The 26,494-nt window shown below is 39.4% G+C and overlaps 1 protein-coding gene across 2 annotated transcripts in view; it reads left to right on the forward strand.

The window, feature by feature from the left end:
* The window catches only part of Wdr72 (WD repeat domain 72), a 169,249-nt gene that overhangs the window by 79,256 nt on the left and 63,499 nt on the right, over positions 1–26,494 (forward strand). Inside the window, exons 15-18 of one of the 2 annotated variants that reach the window (XM_021229378.2) lie at positions 11,388–12,202; positions 14,842–14,936; positions 19,075–19,154; positions 20,410–20,605. In XM_021229378.2, coding sequence (XP_021085037.1) covers positions 11,388–12,202; positions 14,842–14,936; positions 19,075–19,154; positions 20,410–20,605 — 1,186 coding nt within the window. The remainder of the gene's footprint in view (positions 1–11,387; positions 12,203–14,841; positions 14,937–19,074; positions 19,155–20,409; positions 20,606–26,494) is intronic. The other variant, XM_013116125.3, reaches the window with a different exon arrangement.

Raw genomic sequence — 26,494 nt, forward strand, 5'->3', positions numbered from 1 at the left:
CTGGCTGGGTTACCATAGGCTTTGGCTGGACTGGTTGGGTTACCATAGGCTTTGGCTAGACTGGCTGGGTTATCATAGGCTTTATCTAGACCAACTGACCATCCCACAACTAGATTCTGCCTCCCTCTGCCCTGCCCCAACTCTTGGGTTACATAGCCATAACACCATGCCTTGTTTTTATATGATTGCTGGGGTTCCAAGCTCAGGTCTTTGTGTTTATGTTGGAAGCACTTTATGCAGAGAGACAGTAGACCTCTTCCTAGTCCAGCAGTTACATTTTATGACTGACAGAGAAACATTCATTATTTTCCATAAGTAAATTAATGGCCTTACACATCTGAGTTCATGTGGGAATGCATCCAGGTTGGCCAAGACAATCATGGCTCACGGCTGTGGTTCCATTATGATTATCAATAGCTCACTATTTCACTCTAGAAATGTAGTTTGATCTGAACAATAAATAACACATTCATTTTATTTAAAGAAGACAGCCTTTGAGTGAAGAAAAATATATCATAGTGTGAGTGAAGAAAAATATATCATAGTTTGCCCAAGGTTAAACTATCAATTTTAAAATATTCAAATAACCATGGTGGTAAACTTACACAAATGTGTCAAAAAGTCACAATAAAGATAAATATTTATTAGTTTTCCTCTCATGTCCAGAGAAGAAAAAAATACTAGAGTCACCTTTGAAAAAGTTAGTGATACAAGAAAAATTATGCATAAGGCAAATTAGAACATTTATCTTTCATTCAACATGGACACTTTAGTATGGAGTGACTTCCTTTATCAGTCATTGATTTAAAACAATAGGCATATAAAACCATGCCCTATGTTTCAAAATCAGCTGCTATACTAATTAGAAATATAGTCAACTCACTAAGCATCTTATAGATTCTCCCATTTCTCAGACTTAAATCATAAAGCTGTAGATTTAAAAAGAAACAAGCAATCTCTCCTATTAGCTGGGATGAGATGATTGACTTTAAGACTGGCAGTTTTGTAGTACAAGCTCATAAACCAGTATGAATCCTGAGACACAATTTCATTTATCTTTATATTCTAAGCTTTATAGTGTCGCAGAAAGTGTCCATCTGTTCAGCTGAGATTGCCGCAATAGTGAGTGGTCAGGAAGACTTAGTAGGAAAAGGTCAAAGGGGCCTCTTGACCCTGCGGAACGTGCCAAGGCAATCGGAGCATTGGGGCCGATACAAAGTGAGATACAGTTGGCTGAAGCAGCCTGTCTGTTAATTGGTAATGATAGTGAGACTACACAGGGAAGTCATTGGCGAAAGAAAACAAAAAGTGTCCAATATAGTAATTTATTACCAGGCAGTGGGTCTCGAGTGCTGGGTTGTCTTACCCCTGCAGTGGTGAGAGCAAGGAAAAACGTACGCCAGCCAGCACTTAGCTGAAAATGGATGCCCTGCTGGTCCCTGGGATGCGCGGTGGCCCGGTGATTGCCTGTGCCATTAGTTTGATAATGCTGTCTCTGCTGTGAGCTCAGTTCCCCAAACTCTCCTGTGCACCAGGCACACAATGAAGCCTTTGTCTTTCGTCTACTGTTTGCACTGCCAGTCACGCCACCCTCCACCTGACCAGATGGACCCAGATGATTTTATTGCCAACAACTACATCCAGTAACCCAGGGCTCCGACAGGCTCACAGAATGGCTGACACTTTCATTTGCACCTTATTGTTTGAGTGACACATTGATGGTGTTCATTGCTATTGGCCCTGCGATGGTTCCCGGATTTCAGCTTTGTAAGCTATGAGCGTTTCATTAGCAACACGTCCCTGCCTGCTATGGTGTCCTGTGAGCTCAACTATTTGTTACGAACACTTACATGTATTTGGTTCAGGAAGAGCAAAGCCCTTTGCTGATCTAATTTAGTAATCAAGTTTTTAAATCTCCTTAAAAGTGGTACTAGTTGCTGACAATGAAAATAAAATTATTGTGGTAAAATACAAATCATCTCTTTTGAACATCTAAAATTTTAGATAAAAATATCTTTTTACGTTTATTTCCTGTATGATTATTATACCTATATCTGTGTCTGTGTACCATGTATGTGCCTGCAGAAAACTAGAGTTACAGACAGTTGTGAGTCACCCTGTGGTTGTATGGAATGGAACTCAGGTCTGAGGCAAGAGCAACACGTACTCCTGACCACTGATCCGTCTCTTAAGCCCCTGTAGAAATGTATTAAATTGAGCAATGCAGTACCAAGAATGGACTCTAACGAGATTTTCCGAATTGCAAACACAGACATGGTCAAACAGATCTCATTTTAAATTCACAATGCTAAATACGAGGTGTATTTTGTGCCTTCGGCTTGTGTTTGTGTGTGGTAATGGCCTCACCACTATAAGCAAGTTAAAATAGATGAACATAAATACTTGGGACTTCCTCTAATCCTTGTGTGGCAGCAAGGATCACTTCATTTCATGGCTGGCAAAACCTTGCTTTCCTCAAATTGTAACATAATTTATTCTTACAATCACTGTGTCAACTCATTATGGAATTGGCATTTAAATTATACCCAAAACTTAAATTTGACTTTTACTTTACAACTAGAATTCTGGCTGTATATAGAATGTTCATAACTGTGCACATTTTCAGTGGTTAAAATCTCTGTTCATGTGTTTATTTTGTGTAGGTAAATTCTGTGTTATGTGATTTTCCATGAAAGTGTCACTGCACTTAAAATATAGTTTTGATTCTAGAAACTGGTACATTGCTGAAAAAGACATTGTATTTTCTCTTTCTACACACACACACACACACACACACACACACACATATGCATGTATATATTCAAACACACATGCACATACACATGCATGCACACAAACACATTCAGCTTTTAACTTAAGCAAACAATAATGTCCCAGTTAGTGTTACTATTGGTATGATGAAACACCATGACCAAAAGCAGCTGGGGAGGAAAGGGTTTATTTGACTTATACATTCACATTGTAGTTACTGAAGAAAGTCAGGACAGGAACTCAAGCCGGGCTAGAACTTAGGGGCAAAAGCTGATTCCGAGGCTATGAAAGAGTGCTGCATATGGGCTTGCTCCCCATGGCTTGCTCATCCTGCTTTCTTATAGAACCCAGGACCACCTGCCCAGAGATGACACTACCCACTATGGGCTGGACCTCCCCCATCAATCTTTAACTAAAATAATGCCCTACAGATTTGCCCACAGCATAATCTTATGGAGGTATTTTCTCAATTGAGGCTCCACCCATACAGAGTACTCTAGCCTGTGTCAAGTTGACATAAAACTAGCCAGCACAAATAGCATTATTTTGAGGGTAGACATACATAAGCCAAAAGACAGAAAAACCCGGACTGAATGCAGCCTTTGACCAGTAGCATGAATGCAGGTGAGACCAGGTTATTGACATTGCACGGGTCACCACAAACAAAGTTTAATAGAAAGTGTGCCCTGCTAGATCCCATCAATTTTAGAGATGGTGATGCTGTGGGCTTAGGAAAGAACAGGGACCTGAGCTTTCTAGGCTAATTGCATCATCTTTATGAGGAAAGATGGATCGAAAGCATTTCAGAGAGGAAAAGAAAATCTCACATAGCCTTCCTATACCTTGAGAAGGATTACTTGGCTTGCTTAGTAAACGTCTGCTTGGTAAACACTTAGTTGTCATTAGTACATGAATTCATTAGGCAATTTATTAACCAATTTACTATTAGGATCGAGACCAGGCACTCATTATGCCTTGTGTCATTAATCTTTATAAACTAAGGCACTCTGTAGCCAATATCTGTATCAAATCTATATTTTTAGAACAAATGGTTCCAAAGTGAAAATTGCATGGCATCGTTTTAATGTTTGCTAAATGTTAATTTCTTACCACATTTATCAGGAATTCCTCTTAATTTGTGTCTTATAGCTTAGAGTCTGATAAAAAGGCACTGAAGCCTGCAAAGGGGTCACCTGATCAGGAGCTGTCATTATGTCAGCAAAATGGTTAGTTTTAGGAAGAGGGCGGGGAGAGGGGAGCCAACATGAGGCCCTTCATCAGCTACTGGAAATGTATATTTTTAAGGGAGATAGCTGAGTTCCCAGAACCAGGTGAATCCCACTGGTAAAAAGCCTTCAGAGACAAGGTGAGACAGGTAAAACGGCATCTGAACTGCACTTGTCATGAAATTTTTATGTGGTTGTGTGTATTAAATCAGTTAATGTATTGGGGGATTGCGATAGGCTTCCCTTTTCCTGGATATCATGTCAGTAACATGTACATTAAGTTGACTTTTCAGGTATGGTTTCTGTGTCATTTTAAGACTTTCCAAAATACAGTGTAGCAGTATTGGTTTTCATATATCACTAATGGACCGAGGCTGAATTTTAGGAGTGAGTGCTTGACAGAATAGAGAGGACCCTGACATTTATGGAGAGGGAAAAAAAGCAACAACAAAACCTTGCAGCTCTTTAGGTTTCAGCACTGGGCTCACCCTCTGCTATTAGTCTGTGGATGCTTTCAAGATGGGAATTTGTGGGGTGGGGGGTGTTTGTTTCTTTTCATATGGGATTCAAACTGTGTTATAGATACTGATCCTGATCGGTAAAATTTAGACTAACATAGTTCTTTAGTTTAAAGTAAAAATATTTATCTAGGAAAGAGAGATGGCTCAAATGTCAAGAGCACTGTTTGCTCTCACAGAGGGCCAGGCTTTGATCCCCAACTCCAGCACTGGTAGCACACAACTGTCTGTAGCTCCAGATCCATGGGATGTGATGCCCTCTCTTGGCTCCTATGGGTACTGCATGTACCATGTAATACAGTATAACAAAAATAACCTTAAATTTATATTAGAATACTAAAAACCATACCAAAGTACAATATTTGAGTTAATAGTTGTCTTTTTATCCTATATTACTATATCCCTCCTAAATGTTGACAAACATCCATAACTCATCCAATGACCAAAAAAACTACCTCTCTACCTCTTCAACATGTGGGTGTTGTGTTCTCTAGAATGTTTCTGGTTGTCTGAGGGTGACAGCATCTTTAGGGGACCCTGAAAAAGATTGAGATAATGGTAAAGTCCTGGGAAAACCAGTTATGACATTTGCTGTCCAGTCTTAGAACTGTTCCCATGCAGAGGGATCAGTATACACATCACCTGTCTTGTAGTTTTTCTTTATTTTTTCATGTTTGTGGCCAAGATTTTCAGGCGGTCTCCCCAAACCAAACCTGATCTCTATTAACTTTGAAAGAATCTACAATCTTTTATTTCCTGTGGAAACAAAAACATAGCTTTTCCCCCAATGCAATACATTTCCATTTTAAGCTAAGGCACCACTAAAGTATGTGTGCTGATTTAATTCAGCAGCTCCTTCTTTTATTTATTTATTTTTTGACACAGGGTATCCATGGGTAGGTTTGTAGACCAGGCTGGCCTCGAACTCACAGAAATCTGCCTGCCTCTGTCTTCTGAGTGCTAGGATTAAAGGTGTGAACCAACACCACCCTGCTTCAGCAGCTCCTTTTACAATCCAATGTTTCACTTGCTCATCAGCATTCAAAAAATTCAAAGTTAACACAACACCATATATGATCCAGACCTCCTGTGTACTTCCCACCTTTAAGGCTTATTCTTTTTATATTATTCTTTACTCTCATTTTAAAGACTATTATTTATAAGCTATTTACTTTTTCTACGACTGTCAATGCCCATTTTATTTTGTTTCATAAGCTCATGCACATTTTTAAAAACACTGTGAACTATTTAGAGGTATTTTTTCAACATCTGGACCTGTCTTTACTACATGTCTCTAGCCTTTTCTGACCTTAAACTTCTGAGTGGCTTTTGCACCAGTGACTGGTTCCACCAAGCTTGGTCCCATGAAAGTAAAACTTTTAGGCTTCAGGAGCCTGGCCAAGAGCTGCATTCAGTTGGGAGCTGAATCTAACCAGGAGCTATGGCTAACCTCCCCAGCTCTAGGAAGTTGGAACCCTCATTGGTGCAGGCATGTTTTTTTTTACTTAGCTTGTTGTTTCTACTCAGTGTGTTGGCTATTTAAATGTTCTGCTGTATGGCAGAGCCTCTTAAAGGAGCTGTATCCAATCCATCTCTTTTTCTTCTTCTTCTTCTTCTTCTCCTCCTCCTCCTCCTCCTCCTCCTCCTCCTCCTCCTCCTCCTCCTCCTCCTCCTCCTTTCCAGCTTAGTTGTGCATGTGCAGCCTTTAGCTTATGCTTCTCCCACTGGCTGCTACAACTTAATTTAACCTGTTTCTCTTCATTGGCATTTTGCTTCAAAGCTCTTTTACCATTCCTTCATTCTGTATGTCCCATTTTGTGTCTGGCTGGCTGCTGACTGCCTGACTGGCCTTAGGTCTTTCTCTCGTTCTCCTCTCCTTTCTCCTCTTATTTATTCTCTCTGTCCACCAGTCCCACCTGTCCCTTTACTGTCTAGCTATTGGCCATTCAGCTTTTTATTAGACCAATCAGATGCCTTAGGCAGGCAAGGCATCATTACATTATTAAACAAATGCAGCATAAGCAAATGTAACACACCTTTACATAGTTAAAGTAATATTCCATAACACAAGTGAGCATGTGCACATTCATTTTCTCTGCTCTTATCTCTGAATGTGTTGAGACTAGCTGAAGTAGCTACCTTGGTTTATCCACAGTGGTGGACTGTGACCTGGAATTGTAAGCAGAAAGAAACCCTTTCTCTTCTAAGTTGTTTTTGTCAGGGTTTTTATTACAGCAACTGCAATGAAACTGAGATAGTTATTAAATACTTCTCACTGAAACCCAGCCATGCACATTTCCTATTTTTGTGATGGTGACTATGAAATGCTGACTGAATAGTTATCACTACACACCTGTACTGCCAAGTAGATTTTAGGACAGTCTTGCTGCAACCATCTAACAATTTTCCCCTTTACTTGAAAGTATTTGTCTCATAATTCTGAGATTCTACTTCAAAGATTTTTTAAGTACCCAGAATACATTGAATAGGCATTTGTATATTTATAGAAGGGATATGAAACAAGTATTTATTTGAAGTCTGTGAAAACAACTTAATCACAATCTTTTGCTTTCCCAATTTCAAAATCATGATCAGATCAGTACCCATCCCAAGTATACACACGGACTTTGGACTCCCATAGAACAATGTGAGGTGCACTCTCACCCTGAACTCTTGGGGAAGGGTCTAGGCCCTGCCCTATATGAAATGACAGACTATGGACACCCCCATGGAGGGCCTCACCCTCCCTGGGAGAATGAGGGGATAACGGGGGGGGGGGGAGGGGAGGGCACGGGAGGAGGGGAGGGAAAGGGAGAGGGACCTGGAACTGACTTGTGAAGCAACCTTGTTTCTTATCTAAATTTAAACTGGAAAATAAAATAAAAAAAAGAAAAATTTCAAAGAGGAATACTGTATTCAGTAGTACAAAGATCAGGAATGCTAACTTTCTGAGCAAGGCTTTGAGTGCACAGGGGCCCAGGGACTAATCTTGGCAGAACAACTTTTGACTGAACTGTAATTGGGGCTTAAATGGGTTTGAAGACATTTGTTTCTCACTTAGGAGCCAGTTTCTTAAGTGAATTCCTCTGGTCAGATGTGAATTTAACATGGGTTTAAGGGAACTATAAGAATTAGGCTTAATGGCTGGGTTTTAAGTTGTCAAAAATAACAGCATACGTAGCAGTCATAGTAGTAATGTCTTCTGGCTTGACAAGTTTTTTTGTTGTGTTTCAAGTTATATATATATATATATATATGTTTGGTTTTACGAGACAGGGTTTCTCTGTATTGTTTTGGAGGCTGTCGGTATAGCCCGGCCTCGAACTCCCAGAGACCCGCCTACCTCTACCTCCCGAGTGCTGGAATTAAAGGCATGTGCCAACACCGCCCAGCTCAAGTTATATTTTAGTTTTGTGTTTGCATGAGTGTGGGGGGAGTGAGGAGATATTTATTTGTGTGTCTACGTGTGGAGATAAGTGGCTTAAGGCTTGTCTCCTATGATGCTTTACTTACATTTGTTCCTTTTTATGCCCTGAGATAGGAGTCATTTCCTAATTAATTTGTGTAGTTCTTTATCTACCTAAACTCTTAGTCTTTGCTGATCTGTCTTTTAATCTTTGTTCTTACACTTTCCTTCCTGTGTTTTTCTTGGCAGTGTATGTTGTGTTAGCCTGCTTTCCTTTTCATGACAACATGTCTGACACATAGTTTATCAGGAGGGAAGGTATATTTTGGTGACTGGTTTCAGGTGTTTAGTCCTTGGCCAGTTGGCCTTGTTGATATCAGGCCTTTGGTAAACTACAGTTTGGGGACAGGGGTGCTGCTTGTGGTAAAGCAAACTTGGTCAGCATCTAGCAGCCAGGAAGCAAAGAGATAGAGAAGTGAAGGTCAGAGCCATAGCATCACATTTCAGAGGACAGTCCCAGAAATCTCACCTCAGCTGCTGCAGGGCCCTCCAAATGGTGCAATAAACTCGGGATCAAGCCTTATCACATGACCTTTGGGGACCTCTGAAGCTCAAATCACAGCATGCCAAAGCCTTATCAATTATCACTATTTTCTTTGGCCACATGAATGTTTGTAAAAGAAGTTATTGTTCAGTATAATTAAACATTGAATTTTGTGGACATTTAAGAAATCGATAAAAGGAGATGTTGATAAATCCAAAGCTTCATAATGGGGATTGTATTTTTAAAAGCCTAACCATCTCCACCAGCAATGCCTGTAGATCCCTGCCATGATGTCACATGTCTGGTGCATCCTTGCTTTAGCAGCCATGTGGCAGTTATTTAGGAGTACACACGTGATGTATTTAGACAAATTAGGCCACAGACTATTTATTGGGTAGCTGAAGTCATAAAAAGTTCTGTAGTGTACATTGTTTTTGTATGACTTTCGGTATCTTTGGAATTATCTTGAGGCATACATTAGTTTTAAATAATTTCAATATTAAATGGCATATAATATTTTAAGACCGTAACATATAACACTAGCTGATTTCCATGCAGTAGACACCATGTGTATTGGTTCTGTGGTATATAAGAGAGAGTGCTCATTTCCTCGATGAAAACCCAATTTTTAAAAAGTGTCAATACTGTAAACCCAACTTCTGTCAACTTTTAGACTATTATCCTAAACATTAGTCCTACTAGATTCCCTAAAAATAATAGACAAAATATTTTTTAATCTCTAAAAGGAATAGTTATCTGAATTATCAAGAAATTAAAGAAGTTTTCAGATGATAAAATCAAAATGGGAATACAATTTCAGTCATTTATGAAGAAAGCCAAAAGGTGGTTGAGTCCCTGGGAATTTAGGTTAACTTTAACCACTCCACAGGTGATTAAAGACAGGGTACCAGTCAAGGCAGTGATGAAATGTTGCTAAGAGTCCAAGTCTGTCATTCCTGAGACACTGGACACTCAGTGAAAATGTGAACCAAGGCTGAGGATGTATTCCACAAATGAACAAGAAAATGCAACTCTGTGCCTTTGCTGGTCTCCCCACCTCAGATGAATATGGGAACATAGTTTTGACAGGGAACTGAGTACTGAAATGTAGGAGTCAGAATTCATAATACACACAAGGGATGAAAAACTTTTAAACTAAACATTTTACTTTAAAAGTATCCTGTGGGTAAGAACCCAGCACATAAGGCAGGCACAAACTAATTTTTTCTCTTGAAGAATGTGCCCTTACCCTGTGTCTCAAGGGGTTCTCCTGAAAATATCTCATACAAGCAGTCGCATGCAGTAATAGTCACACAAAGAACCAGGAAACCATAGGCAGAACTCAGAAGCAGAGTAACATATAAAGTTAAGCATGTTTTGGGGAGCAAAAATACAGTCTTAAAACCCAATTGGGAAGGAATCAACTGGAATTTGGAAAAAATAAACATCAGGAAATTAATGACAAGTGGATCTTTGCACACAGGCAGACAGATGGAGTGACAGAGCAGCTGACTTCTCCACTGTGAGAAAGGATGGCCGCATCTGCAGAATAATGCCTTCCGAATGCTGTGAGACAGGCTGAAACAGTGTGCTCAGCAAAACTGTCTTTCAAGAAAAACATTATTCTGTTGAGACACTAAAACAAACTTAAAAGTTGATTCTTTAAGAATATCAATATTGAGAAACTTTTAGCAGAAGAAAAAAAAAGGAAACAAAATATAAAGGCAAAAGGACTCACAGTACTGTCATAGTCAAAACATTGTAATCAGATAAAGATAGATAACAATTAGAACAATTATTAAAACTGTTAAAAGATGTTCATTGTGATCTAAATAAGTGAGAAACATGTCTTGGAATTTGACATGTGTTTTCTGACATATAGAAAACCTTTGAAGGACAAAAAGATGACCAAATAAGGTGACCTACTTGATTAGGCGTTGTCCTTGTTTTTTAGTGTTATTACACAATTTTGTGTCCAGTGGTGATAAATACATCAGTTGATGTCCCAGGTAATTAGACCAGTGAGCAAAGGGAAAATTCACAGCAGTCACTGGGGCAGTTGGACATCAGGATGGAAAAACACGGAAATCTTTCTATATTGCAGGTCAAATCCAAGAGAAAAAATTAAATTTCATAGAATTATTAATTTTGGAAAAAATGTAGATAATGTTTATATTTCTCTGAGAATGTAACATTTTTTATTAAAAAGAAATGAAGAAAGTATAATTTTCAGTGTGCTTTCTGAATTTGAGTCCATTGAACTGACATATTCACGTGAATGTGATATTATACTCTTTCCCATTTTCATTGATTTGCCTAGTTTTTGCTGAATTTAATAGCTATAAAAATACATGTTTGTCAGGGACTTTTAATAGGTTAGTTGAGGAAACATGTCAAAGATACTAATTGGAAGCAAAAGAATAATAAACCTGAGACCTTCAGCTCTAATGGGCAGTCCTGATATCAAGACATGCTCTGTTGTCAAACCCAAATGAAAGAACAGCTTGTTGATTCTTCAGTGTGGGTTTCCTTTGCATCATTTATTATATGTTTGCAGCACACACACACACACACACACACACACACACACACACACACACACACACTGAAATGATTTCTTTTTTAAAAGACTCTGATCTAGGGCTGTTGTTTTTCAGAAGTCTACTTCAAACTTACTTAGGGAAATATCTTCAAGGAAGGAAAGTTTATGGTGGTTGTCAGCAGAATCTACAATACTACAATATTCAATTCAGTAGGGAAGTTTCATAACTAAAACAAACCAATTGTCATAACTGTTTTTAGCAGAACTTGATAATTATTGCCTTTAACTGTAATTAAATATTTCTTCTTCTACCACAATGCCATCATAGAACCTTACTACTTATTTATGAACTCTGATATGCTCATACCTTTCCCCTCAGGTTTCTGATGCCACATCAATCCCAAGACCTTTTAATGTCTTGCCTGTGAAAACAAAATGGAGTTACATTGGCTTCCATGTTCTCCTGTTTGATTTGGAAAATCTCGTGGAACTACTGCTACCTACTCCCATCAATGATGTTGACCATTCTGGATCATTCTATGGAAGTGACATCTTGAGGAGAGCCAAGAGCACAGTAGAGAAGAAGACATTGACAATGAGAAGAAATAAAGCCTCGTGTAGCTCTCTCCATGCTGAGGCACAAGCCAAGACCAGTGGGGACAGCCTGCCCTCTGGGGATAATAACTGTAAATTTCCAGAGGAGAGTGATGGCATTAAAAGACAGAAGAAAATGAAGAGCTCCAAAAAGACACACCCTAAGCCATCCAGAAAGGTTGATGCCAGCCTCACAATAGACATGGCAAAATTGTTTCTGTCTTGTGTTTTGCCATGGGGAGTAGACAAAGAGTTAGACAGCCTCTGTACCAGGCATCTCAGCATCTTAAAGCTGCAGAGTCCTGTGTCTTTGGGACTTGCTTCAAATGAAAACCTCTTCTCCCTGATGCTACCTGGTTGGGATGTATGCAGTACTGAAATGAAGGAGCACTCAGGAGTAAATCTGTTCTCCAGAAAAGTTTTAGAATTGTCAAACAAATACACAGCCACTCTTCCGAACCAGACTGGAATTCCCAGAAGTCCAGACAATCACTGCAATACCTTGCAGCAATCAGATACTATAGTATATTTACTGAGCAGACTCTTTTTAGTTAATAAGTTAGTTAACATGCCTTTGGATTTGGCCTGTAAAACGGACAGGTAAGAAGCACTAGAGAAACTGATGATTCTAATGGAGACATCAAAATTGTTATGACCATTCTCTGTGTTCGGTCCACTCATCTTCCTTCTGAGATGATGTTGAAGATGCTTTAAAAAGTTAGAGAACTTTTAAAATTCAGAGCCCATTTAAAAATATTTCTCCATTAATTCTTTGGGTTAGAGGATAATTGTGTCTCTATATGTTTTAATATGTATTTATTTAGGTTAAGAAGATAACTTGATGTCATGTAAACGTGGAGACCTGAGATTGAGTCTCCAGCATACCACATGAAAGCTGTGTCTGGGTGTGGGTGCCTCCAACCCTAACTTTGGAGATGCAGAGGGAGGTAGAGCTCTAGAACTGGCTGACCAGTTATTCTAACACAATTGATGAACTCTGGGGTCAGTGAGAGGACCTGGCTCAAAATAGAAGGTCAAGGAAGATACTTAGCATTGACCTCTGACTTCTACATGCGTATGCACACACATGCACACACTTGAATACACGCATGAACACAAAAACAAAATTAGAAATATTAGCTTACTCGACAAATATCCATTGTATTCATATGTGCTAGAAAAACCAGAGGGTTAGATGCTTAGTGAAGTCATAGATGGATTGACTGCATACATACATGTGTCCATACACAAGTACATAGCTTATAGTCTATTTTACATGGTGTGAGTTAGGTATGAACAAATAGTTCTTAAATAGGTGCTCATACCACAAGTTGTGCCTTGCATATTCAGATAGGGGTGGTATGATTGTGCACAGGGTGTGCCTTATAGAAGGCATATCCACCAGTAACGGATGGCAGCTCTAGTTTAATACTTGGCAGTTGCTATGTCCCTTAACATACATGGTCTACAGAGCGAGTTCCAGGACAGCCTCCAAAGCCACAGAGAAACCCTGTCTCGAAAAACCAAAAAAAAAATTCTGATTTAATTAAATCCAATCCAGTTCACCAAATACTTAATAAAGTATGTCTGCAGCTTATGACCTACAGAAGATAGAGAAAATAGATTTTGACGGAGGCAGGGGCTCATTCAAATAATAAAAAATAACTCTACACATGAAACGTGTGTGATGTGAGTAGTAGGGCTGAGAGGGTCAGACAAGCCCATCTTGCTATTCAAGGACAGAATTGGACCTGCTTGCTGCAGGCTAGGAGGTCTCTGCAATCTGTTTCATAAGAGCTCAGGCCAGCAAGTGTCTGTCCCAGTTGGTATGTGACAGAACTCCAGGCGGTTGGGAGTCAAGACAGATCCCATAAACTTCTATACTGCTTCACACCATAATGCTGGTGTGTCACAGATGTTTACTGTCCAGTTTTCTGGTGTTGATGGGGAGAAAACAGAGATGGGGGGGTCTGCTTCATGCACAACTTGACTCTACTTTCTTTATTCATCTTGAACACCCAAATCACACCCACTGCTGCATACTTAACAACAAAGTTAAGATAGACTTAAAACAACCTTTCTTCTTTCTGTTACTAAACGTTTATACAACAACGAAGTATGCTTAAACTATATTATCAGTTTTGAGCCTGAAAACATAGGAGAGAGTGTGACACTACCGTATGATTTTGGCTAACCATTTAACCTTCCTGGACTTTACATGAGCTGGGGAATGATTGATGCTAAGAATTCTTCAAAGCCACCCTCCCCCAACACACACACACACACACACACACACACACACACACACACACACACACAAGATTATGATTCCACCAGGAGGGTGCAGGGAAGAGAGGTCTATTTTTAATATAGAATCTGGGGTGGAAAAGCTGTCTGGGGTCCTGTGAGTTCAGGGGTTTTCAGCATACTTAACAGTAAAGGGACTTAAAAAGTCACCACAAAACTGTACTTCAAAAAACTGCCCATTAAAATACTGGGTGTGGTGGTGCATGTCTTTAATCTTAGTACACCACACAGGGACAGAGGAAAAGGCAGGCTGATCTTTAGTCTGCATAGCAAGTTCCAGGGAAGTCAGGGCTACATAGTGAGGATCTGTCTCAGAACAAAGCAAAGCCCCAACTGTCTACTCAATAAACTTTGGAATGGAGATGTCAGAAGAACTTTTCTAAGCCAACTCTTCTGAGTTTGATTACTGGGGTCAGGATACTGTGTTTTATTGAGAAATTAAAATAATGTATTACTGGATATATCATTTCAAATCCATCCAACAAATTTGTCTGTCTTGCCAACTCTTTATTATAGTTGTGCAGACTGAGAAATCCCTGTGTGCTTCCCAACAGAGTGTGTGACTGCACTGAATTCTGAAGAAACAGCCTGTGGCAGCACCTCTGACAATGTCAGGAATAATGACCCAGTACAGAACATGAGGGTTCCTGGGAAGAGTTCAACCTTGGGATTCTTAAACCAATCATAGCAATCAGATACTTTGCTCTACAGTAGCAAGACCTCTCCTGTAAAGGGGCCACAGTTCATTCTGATGAGCTAAGATTTGAAGTTCAGTTGAGAATGTAAACAGATCAAAGTTGAGGAATTAAGTGTAGAAGAAAATGATGAAGATAATTCATGTTCAATTTCCAATTTGTTAAGTAAGTGTCTTCAGTTTATCAAAGAGTTTACCATACTTTAAAAGTAATATCCTGTATAACTTTTTTTCTTAGCAGATCCTTCAAAGTGGAGTCTGTACACAACAAGGGGAAATTCCCTGGAAGTGATATTTTGAATATATCAAGCTTCTATGATCACCTAAAAAATGGTAAGAGAGTTAATGACACAGATATTATCTGTCTTTTCCCTATGAAATAGAATAATAGTTCTATAACTGGATAGCAATGTCTTAAATAAGTAACATTGTAAAATGCATAGGTTGCATTCACAGGTCTCTAGATGCCCAAGTAACTGAGACTTCTCATAGATGAAATGTTTGGATACTAAAGTACTGTGTGATTTATTAGAAGATTGATAGCATCAATAGCTTTATTGCCCCCTCCCCAAAGCTACTGTCAGAGAATTTTCTTGCTATTTCAGGAGGTTATTTTTATGTGTGTAACAATCTCAAATTTTCCTGAGTAATCGTCTCAGCCTTTAGATTGTGTTTTGTTGCCAAATAGCCTATGCATCTCCCATTTGCGTCTCCAAGTCTTAGCTCCTAGGGACCTCTCCCTCAGTTCTGTTTCTCAATTCTTTGATGCCATTGTTTCACATTTCCTTCAGCCAATATCCAATGTCTAAGCTTTCAATCATCTCAGAGTCTGCTGTTTCTGAATACCCGTGGCATGCCCTGTGTGTGAACCTTCATCCTGATGTGCTTCTGAATAGCTACAGTAGGTCCCTACTCCTCCCCCTGCCTTTTGCACTCTATTTGCAAGCAGGATCTTCTCTCTCTCTCTCTCTGTCTCTCTCTCTCCCTCTCTCTTTCTGTCTCTCTCTGTCTCTTTCTGTCTCTCTGTGTCTCTGTCTCTGTCTCTCTCTGTCTCTCTGTCTCTGTCTGTCTTTCTGTGTCTCTGTCTCTGTCTCTGTCTGTCTTTCTGTGTCTCTGTCTCTGTCTCTGTCTGTCTTTCTGTGTCTCTGTCTCTGTCTCTGTCTCTGTCTCTGTCTCTGTCTCTCTCTCTCTCTCTCTCTCTCTCTCTCTCTCTCTGGCTTCTTTTTTGGGTTATAAGCTACATTTCCCTAATTCCAAGATCCTGCCTAAGTCAGCACATCCACACATCTTGTCCTGGTTTAGAATGAAGTTGTAGTTACTGTTGTCTCTATCCTTATGCAGCACGGCAAGCAGGTCTTGAGACCTCAGCATTGGTTCTGCTTTGGCATGGATTGTTCCTTCTTCTGGTGTCTACAGAGCCCTACCTACTGTCTTTCTATTCATCTTCATCCTCCAAGTCTTCATCAAATGCCCCACCTCCTGTCTATAACATCCCACCTGTTCCCCTGTTGTATCATTCTCCATATACTTTTTCACTAATAATGACCTTCTTCATTTCTATGAAGTCTCATTCATTATTACGTCTAGTGTCTAGAAAGAATTGTGCCATTGTTCTGGATTAGTGTGTAATGAAATTAACAAGTGAATAGACTTAAAGGATACATGCTGATTAGAACAATGTTTAAGAGATGAATGAAATAGGTGAGGGGAGTTCAAGTTCCAGCTCTGTAGATTACTATGTTTACATCTGTGAGACTGTCTTTCACTTTTTATTAAGTCCCTATTTAAAATGAGAATAAGGTTCTTGGACTGTTGCAATACTACCTCTGCAGTTAAGCACAGATGACCTGTGGTGCACAGTGGCTCTACAAGATGATTAAAAAGAAAATTAGGGCTCATTCTAGGATAGTTTACTGATAGCATTCAATTATGTGGTGCTGGTGTGTTCCAAAAATTTTGTCAATGGTTTGCATAGGAAATTCCATTGGATGTATTAGAAAGCCCTATGTTTTAAAAGTGTAAGAAGTTTCTGTTATTCTCGGCAAAAAACAGGGCTCCTAAAAATCAGATGGATCAATGACAGTTAGACTGCTGATAACCAGAGAGGCAGCTTTGGCATGCAGATCCAACTGTTCCCTTCCTTTCCTTCTCTCTTTATCAAATCACTCTTCATTTGTGTGCCTTTGACAACACCCCTTACAGGTAGCCCCTGACTTCTTCTTAGTATGTAGATGCTCTTAATAGGGATGCTTTCTTAGTTTGAATTTTTGTAAGACTAGGCAAGGATTTGAATTTAGGGTTTAACATGTATACTTTTGTAAAGATGGAATAACTAACCAGATCCAAGGTTGTTCCTTCTTCTCCTGTGGGTCTACAGTGAACAGCCTTGAGAGCTGGTGTTACTACTGAGTCATATTGCTGTTTGGGTTCCATTTTTTTAACAGTTGAGGTTAAGTTAGAGGGCTTGGGTGATGACTGTGTAGGTAAAATGCTTGCTGTGCACTTATGAGGACCTGAGTTCACATCCCCAGCATTCACATAAAATCCAGGGATGGCAGCACATAATGGAAGTCCAAGTGCTGGTGAAAGGAAGACAACAGAACCTTTGAAAATTACTGACTATGCAGCCTAGTCAAACAGTGAGTTCCAGGTTCCATGAGAGGCCCTGCCTCAAAAACTATAGTGAAGAATAATTGAAGAAGACACTTGACATCCAACTCAGACCTGCATAGGTATACATATGCACATCAATCTCTCTCTCTCTCTCTCTCCCTCCCTCCCTCCCTCCCTCCCTCCCTCCCCCCTCTCTCTCTCACACACACACAAAGTTGAAATTGAGACAAATATACTTTTCATAATAGACAGAAACAAGATAAGTGGAGGGGTGTAAGAAAAGACTCACTTCTTGGTAATCGATTTTTACATCCAAACCCTGAAAAGTGAAATAACACCAGAGTTCTCTTTTTCAAGGCTTGACAGGAACCCGTGCCCACTCCTGTTAGCAGAAATGGTGACTGAGTAATGCTGACAAAGCTGGGATGTTTTCTTTTCATCTTTACCCCTGAAGTTGCAATTAATTCTATGACTCCCTGACACTGCCAAGAAAAGTTGGCTCTGGCATCTCTATCATATTAAAATTTTAACATCGCATTAAAGCATACTGTGAAGTGCCCCACGATGCCAGTAAGTAGTTACAGTTGAGACCAAGCTTTAGCTTTGACGGTGAGTCACAAGGTCAGCAAGATGAGAGAGGAAGAGATGAGCAAGATCAAAAGAAAGCCTCTTTTGCACATGTGGAGGTGTGGGAGGTGTGCTCAGAATGAGGCTGGTCTGGGACATAGGTCTGTGCACCGTGGTTGGTTACTTCAAATTCTTATTACACACTCGTTTAGAAAAAAATCAGAGCAGTAGCCAAGCATTTATTATCGACTTCCTTTACGTTTTAATTTGCCTTATACCCAGTATGTTTGTTCCACCACCATTCTTTGATAACTAATATATTTTAATTGAAATATACATGTGTAACATACATACATGCATACAAAATGTATATATACTGTGTATATGTAATTTATTTCCATATTGGATGATTGATAGAAACTCTAATGGATAAAACTGATCTGAATAATTGTTAGTAGAATGTTAACCATGAAACAAAACCTAAATTTTAGGAGACAGGTTTAATTGCAATTTTCCCACCATGGAAAGCCTTCATCATGCTTCCCTATTTTCTACCAGGACCTGAGATCTGCATGATGCATTCACTCATCAGAAAGCCTTAAGTGATTGATTTTTTCTTCATTTAGGTATTATATATACATTTTCAATTAATCAAAAGGCACTATTATTTTTATTAATTGCTCTTTTGTGTGATGAACTGTTAGTCTTCATATGGATCAATGAACATAGAACAAGCCCTTCCTCACATTTAGAACTTCCCAGTGGACTTAAGGCAAAGATAGAAAGGGTATTGAAGAGGACAGCCTTAGAAGAAACAAAGCTTCATACGCAGCATAAAGCATTGGTATTTCACCCATCAGTAAGAGATAAATGGTGGAATGAGGACAAGCCAATATAGTCTCTGATTCTACCTGTGATGGGTGCAGACTTGTGGCAAGCCTGAGCTCTTTGTATGAGGAGGTAAGAAACAGAAAAACCTGGTGCTTTGTCTTAGTTTGGCAAAGAAGTTGAAAGATGAAGTAAGTATAAAAATAAGCATGGGTTGACAGTGTCTGAGTCCACCTAATTATTCTGGTTGTATCTGAAAGTCGTATGAGATACTTTGCCATAGTGCTATTGGCTACCCATTCCCATTCCCATCCTTGAACCTGCTAAATCACACTACCTGTAAGGTTGAACCTAATCATTGGCGTTTGTAAGAAACAAGCTTTCCCAGGTGATATCACTGTGCAGAAAGCATCAGGGACCTAGCATGAGTTGCATTAATAAAACGAGTTCTCTATATTTCTAGGTAGGAATGAATATCACACACCTGAGGTTGACATCTCTCTTTTGAAGCTAATCTCCTGCTGGAGAGACCAGGCTGTACAGGTATGACATCGTCCGCATGCTTCATGCTATCAGAGGAGACTCCTGCTACTAAGGCTCATTGAGTCCCCTCCTCCCCTAGAATGCAAGGAGGCAGTTATTCTTATCCTGCAAGATTGCTTTCTAGATTATTTTCTTCATCAAGCCCAAAGTATAGACAGGACTCAGGCAAAGCATAGAGATGTTCCATAAGGAGACCCAATGGGGGATGCAGCAGGGAGTGACCATGGGAGGTGGGCTCATCCTGACAGAGGTTAACTACTTGTCTGATGTGAATTCTCTCAGAAGCAGAATTAGTTGTTATTTGTGTTGTGACTTGAATTAGCCTTTTCTGAGGGTTTTCCTTACATGAAATTAGCTGATTTATAGGGAAGCTTAGTATGATTTCCTTTTCACATCACTCTTTCAATTTCTTTGGGTTACTGGTGGCTTTGAACATTGTACAAGTTTTCTGCACCATCTGAGAAACATGAAAAGAGCTTCATTAAATAAAGTAATTAAAAACCCCTCTCCTCTCAAGTGCCCTTTCATAATCTTGCATTTTCAAAAGAATGCAAGGTTGGTGTTTGTGCCCAGAACTTTTATGCACTACATTTTGTATTGTTATTAGTTTACAGTTTCATGCGTGTGTGTCATGAATACTGACCACTTTCACCTCCACCCTGCTCCCTGCTACCACTCTCGTCCACCTTGCCTCCTCTCCACAGATCTCTCTCTCTCTCTCTCTCTCTCTCTCTCTCTCTCTCTCTCTCTCTCTCTCTCTCTCTTCTGTGTGTGTGTGTGTTTGTGTGTGTGATGTTCCTAACTGTTTGGTTTTGTGACCTGATAAGATTAATCTGGGCCATCTGTAGGCTGTGGGTCCAGTGCAGGGAACTATAGTTGATAGATGTTTGCGGCTAGGGAATGGCACCTTGTAGCCCATCATCCTATCTTTTCGTTTGCCCCACTTGCTCTTTTGCAATGTTCCTGAGCCTTATAGGGGCTGGTGTAGATAAGTTGTTTCAGGTTGGGTCTACATCCACAGCTTGGGCATCTATGTGTCTCTGCATCATTACTGTTACTCATAAGGAGAGATGTTTCATGTCACTTCCAGGAGAATCAGATGGTATTATCTATGGAAAACTCAAAGTTCTGGCCTTTGGATTGTTTTACAAGACTGATAATAATTTGGAATGATAGTATATAATTGCATATTATTATTATTATTATTATTATTATTATATAATCATTGATATAATGAAAGTAAAATCTGCCCCAGGTAACTGAAGCAATACAAGCTGTCCTCTTGGCTGAAGTTCAACAGCACATGAAGCGTCTGAGAAACACACCCATCAGTAGTCAAACAGACCCAGTGGCAGAGCACACCATCTGTGAGAGGATGTGGATCTCGTCGAAGGTGGGGTGGACTGAAGAAATAGAGCTACCGTATGTGGGAAACTCCTCCCCTATTGAAAGTAAGTGAGCGGTTTACCTGTCTGCTACTTCAGTCGAGCTTCCTACTACTTAGAACGTTCTGGAGAGTACGAGTTTGCAATGTATCATTTCCTCAGAAATGGGGCCGCACACTCCATTTCTGACCTACACAATTAATGGTTTGTTCATGTCAATACCAAGCTATTAAAGAACATCTGACTCTATTGTAGTTATAGGTACTTTACTGAAGGAAAGTTGTATTGTATATAAGTAAAAACAGAGTGAGGAGGATGCCACTGAAGACCTGAGTTCTAATCTCTAACACTTTCATAAATATCTGGCCTCAGCAATATGTATCTATAACCTTGAAGAAAATGTAGGGCTTCATCATGGATATTCCATGTCTCATAAGAAAGGAAATTCAAGGAAAGAAATTACTTGACTAGTCTGTACAAAGTGCATATGGGAGGCACCAGGAATCAAGGGATGGGGAAATTAAGTGATGTTTTTGAATTCCATGATTTTTGCAACTTACTCATTTTACAGTATCTTCTTACATTTCATGATGTCTATTTCATTTGGGGTCTTAATATTTACACATCTGTGCTTCAGGTAAGGGTGGATCACCATATCTGAGTTTATATTTTCACACTGAGTACATTCTGATTTTCTCTGAATTGATTTAGTAAGAAATTGTGTAACAAATACATTTCAGAGTACAACACTTTTGTTGATATTTATTTTCTCTTATTTTATATGTGTGGCTTTTGCCTGCATGTATGTGTGTCCATGTGTGCAGTCCATGCCTAAAAAGGCCAGAAGACGCCACTGAATACCCTGGAACTGGAGTTACAAAGGATTATAAACTACTGTGTATGTCCTCTGAAGGAGTAGCCAGTGCTTTTAATTGCTAAGTGTCGTGTCCAGACCAAGACTTGTTGAGGTTTCTGTTATCAAATATGTTTTGGAAGTTATTTCCCTTTAATTCTGTCTCTGTCTCTGTCTCTGTCTCTGTCTCTCTGTCTCTCTGTCTCTGTCTCTGTCTCTGTCTCTGTCTCTCTCTCTCTCTCTCTCTCTCTCTCTCTCTCTCTCTCTCTGTGTCTGTGTGTGTGTACAAATAAATGGAGGCCAGAGGGTAATCTCAATTTTTCAGGAACTATCCTTCTTGTTTTCTGAGATGGGGTCTCTCACTAGACCCTAGAACTTCCAGGCTAGGCTGGCTGGCAAGCACACTTTCATGATCCTCTCAGCCCTGAAGAGATCCCAAGCACACATACTCACATGTGGCTCTTCTAGTGGATTCTGGGGATTTAACTCAGGTCACCTGTTTGCATAGCAAGTGCTTCATTATACATTTTTACATTGTATATATTAGTTAGACTAATCCAAGCTACTACATTGAATAAAGCTTTGGCGTAGAAGTGGAGGTGTTGTAGATGAAACTGTCACTTTGGAATTATTGGCTAGATTTAAATTTCTTGTTAAGCTGTGGTGCTGAGAGTGATGCCTCCGAGATGAATACAGAAAGTAATCTTTCCACATGCTCCATATCCAAAGTTTTATCCAGGAAATAAATAACAAAATATTTTTTATTTTTTTCATTACATACAACAATGTAATTGTCATAAGCATTTATTGAACAGGAAGCTGGGGGTTTTCTGCCTTTCAGGAAAGGGCTTCCTCTGTTTGCAGAACTGGAAGGGAAATTTGTCTAACTAAAGGAAGAATTTGTTGTATAGCTAAGCACCTGATAAGGAATGGCTTCCTTAACAGTACTTATGTACTAAATTTCATTTAGCCTCAGTGCAGCCTCTGTGTTCATGTGAGAACAGATTAAATTCATTCTGGTCATAACAATTGCCTAGGAAGTCTTCATGTGATGATGAATTAGCAAGGAGCAGAAATACAAAGGGCCATATTGTGGGAGACCTGTGTCAGGAACATCTAGGTGCTCTCTCAAATGCTACCTCATCTTAGTTGACAAGTGGCATCTCTTTTTTTCTGATTATGTTTTTCTGTGTTTGGAGTTAAGGACAATGATGTCTGGGTCAACCCTGGTGATCTAACTTGTCTCTGGTATCTAGCAGCTCAGCAGCAGGTCTAGGTGTACCATGGTCTTCTGGGTGTGCTAAAGGTACAGTAGAGGACTCACTATACAAAAGCTGCTTTCAAGAATGGGTATTTAAGTAATCTGAGGATTTTCCACTTTAACTAAACCAATCCCCAGAAAAGTAACAAGAAGAGTAGAAGTCCCCTGACAAGAAATTAAGGGTTTGAGAGTCAAGAAACTCCCTTAGATATAAATATCTCCAAGTAGAGACCTGGAGAATCAAGAGGAGTAGCTGAGAAAAAGTTGAGGTGGAAGAGGCAGCTACAAATTCTCCACATATATTCTTTACGGGAATATTTATACATTCTTTTCATGAATAATTCTTTTTCCCTTTAGATATATGTTCTTTTCAAGTCCCATTGCATCCATAGCCTGCCTTCCTTATCCTCAGCCTTCTAGAATAGCAGTGGCCATGATAATGCCATCACATTTGTACAGTTTACTGTTTTCTAAATTTTTTGTATAGCCTGAATTATTTAATAACGTTCTATGCAGATACATATGTTTTCATGCCATTATGCTGTGGAGAAAACCAAACCAAACCAAACCAACCAACCAAACCATCTGTGATGTGTGGTGACTGAAGAGAAGCATCCAGAACTCACCTGCCCCCTCCCATACACACTCGTAACTGGCATCATACCAGATGAGGAAGCAGCTATGGTTATTCTCAATTCATTATCATACTAGAAATTTCATCAAGAGATGTCAAGCAGGAGAAAGAAATAAGACTTGCAAACATGAGAAAAGGAGAAATTACCTCTGTTTTCACAAAAGACTCCCCCAAGATTATCAGAGCTAATGAATGAATCTAGTAAAGTTGCAAGATGCAAGATAAACATACAGAAGTTTTAGGTCTTTTATAAAGAGTAATGAATTTGCTATAGAGGAAATAATGGATGCAACCCCTTAGAACCCCTTAATGAGGGCATGAGTATTATTAATATTAATTATCTCATTACTCATTATAATCATGTCTTATAATAATAATTCCTAGGAATAAACTTAATTAAGGAAATAAAATATGTTCATGACAAAAATTATGAAACACTGATGAAATAAACGTGTGTGTGTGTGTGCTTAAAAATGGATAAACCTCCCAAGTTCATGGATACGAAGAACTAACAAATGCTTCAATAAATGCTGTTGGGAATGCCTTTTAAGTGCATTCAGAATGTTAAAAAATAGAGTCCATTGCTAACCCTGTGCAAAAATCAGTTAAATTATATCAGTGCCAATAATGTGAGATCTAACAATCTGAAACAGAGGGTATGCACATCAAGATACAGGCATTCATGTCAGTTCCAAGATAGGACTCTGAAAGCACAAGAAGCCGAAGTGAGCATTATACCAAATGAGACAGAAAAAAAAAGATCAGTAGAGCAAAGAGAAAACTAAAGAAAAGGAGTAAATATGTGCCGACTACTCACCCAACAGTTGTTATCCAGAATATATGAAGAACTCCAAATATTTAACAAAATAAAATCTTTTTTTTAGTTTAAATTTAGATTAGAAACAAGGTGCTTCACAAGTCAGTTCCAGGTACCTCTCCGTTTCCCTCCCCTCCTCCCGTGCCCTCCCCCCAAACTCCCCCCAATATCCCCTCAAACAAAATAAAATCTACTAGAAATATGGATGTTCTGATAGTTTTTAAAAGAAAACAATACAAATGACCAGTAAATATATGAACATCATTGACTAGCAGTAACTGTCAGAGGAATGCAAAAGTGTAAGGAGGTGGAATAACTGTCCTGGGCAAGGGGGACCTCATGGCCCCAGTATGACAGCTGGGGGGCCAGCATAGGACCAAACCAGGCCTGCTGAACGTGGGTGTCAGCTAGGAGCACTGGGCAGTCTATGGGGCCTCTGGTAGTGGAACCAAGATGTATCCATAGTGCATGAATGATCTTTGGGAGCCCATTCCCAATGGAGAGATACTCTCTGAGCCTAGATACACAGGGGAGGGTCTAGGCCCTGCCCCAAATGACAGATTTTGATGATCCCTCATGGAAGGCCTCACCCTCCCTGGGGAGTGGGTGGGGGATGGGATGGCGGGTCAGTGGGGTTTATGGGGGAATGGGAAGGAAAGGGAACTGGGATTGATATGTAAAATAAGATCTTTTCTAATTTAAAAAAGGAGGTGGGACTTATCCCACCCAGAATCACTGATCTCACAGAACAAAAATAAGAAATGCCAGGTGAGTGTGTGGAGAGCTGGAAACTTTGACACATTGACAATGATCTGCATACCATGGTGCAGCCACTTTGGAAAGCAGTGTGAAAACTCCTCAGAAAACTAAAATTAGAATTAATATATGGTCCAGCTAACCCTCTCATGTGTATAGATTCACAGGATTGAAATCTTCATACTAAGGAGTAGTATGCTCAGGCTTATTATCACCCTAGTCACAAAAACTAAGACATAGAGTCAGGCTAGGTTCCTGCCAGCAGATGAGTGGGTGAAGATGGTGAAATGTTATCCAACAATAAAAGACCAAATCCTCTTGTTTGTAGAGAAATGGATGGTACTCGTAGACATTATATTAAGTTAAATAGGCCAGACACAGAAAGACAAATATCATATTTCCTCTCAAATTCAGAATCAATTATCACTCATCCTGAAAGTAGTGTAGATGTTCCTAGAGAGGAGCACCATGGGGAGTCATGAGGATGGAAGAAGGATGGATGGGTAGGATCTACACAAATTACATCCATGTATAGAAAAGAGTGAGTTTCTTTCCTTTGATAAATACGATTAATGTTTCAAAAGAATAAGAGAAGAAGACAAAAATCTTGCCTTAGGCATTACTGTCAATGAGTGATAGCTACACATCACTCGACTTAGTATGTTTTCTGGGTTAAGTTCTTCAAAGTTTGCATGGCATCCTTCTCCAATTGTCCACAATTACTCTTCTCACCTCTTTCTCCAGAATGACACTCTCAGATGGAGGCACGTGCGTGCGTGTGTGTGTGTGTGTGTGTGTGTGTGTGTGTGTGTGTGTGTGTGTGTGTGTGTGATGGGGATTGTTGGTCTCAACTATGAAATGTCTTCCACATCCTTTGGTCTCCAGTGTATGGCACTGTTGTTTTGGAAGGATGTGGAACCTTTACAAGAGGGGCTTCCCTGGGCCAAAGGACGGACCTTATTTTTAGCTCAGTCCATCACTCAGCCCATCACTTTGAATCTACTCTCTGCTTCTTTTATTTATTTTACACATTGGCAAATATAAAGCAACAAAACCCCAGACACTTGACAAGATAGCAGAATAACCAGCAGTTCTCGACATGTGATTGTGACCCCTTTGGGGATCCAAAACCCTTTCACAGGGGTTACATATCAGCTATTCTGCATATCAGATATTTATATTACAATTAATAACAGTAGCAAAATTACAATTATGAAGTAGCAAAGAAATAATGTTATGGTTGGGGAGTTACCACAACATAAGGAACTCTGTAAGAGGGTTGCAGCACTAGGAAGGTTAAGAATCACTACTCTGCTCTAGTGTAGTGTAGGAATATATATATTCCTAAATTCCTAATCTCTAAAAGTTTTGAGTGTGGACTATTGTCAGCCATTGCATCAGCAATGCCCTTGATTGTAAATGCTTTACTGTGGAATAAAAATTTATGCTTATGCTGATTTCAGTGGTTTAAAAAATCTAAGTTTTTCTAAAAAGACCAAATGGTAAATGTTAAAAATATAGAACTTTTAGCATGAATATGTTAGGAGAAAGGAATAAATAATGAGTGTGTGAGAAGAATAGTAAACCTTCATGGATATACATTAAAATATTCAATGGACTATCAAATTTAAATG

This window comes from Mesocricetus auratus, unplaced genomic scaffold (assembly GCF_017639785.1).
Source record: "Mesocricetus auratus isolate SY011 unplaced genomic scaffold, BCM_Maur_2.0 Super-Scaffold_100691, whole genome shotgun sequence".
NCBI lineage: Eukaryota > Metazoa > Chordata > Mammalia > Rodentia > Cricetidae > Mesocricetus > Mesocricetus auratus.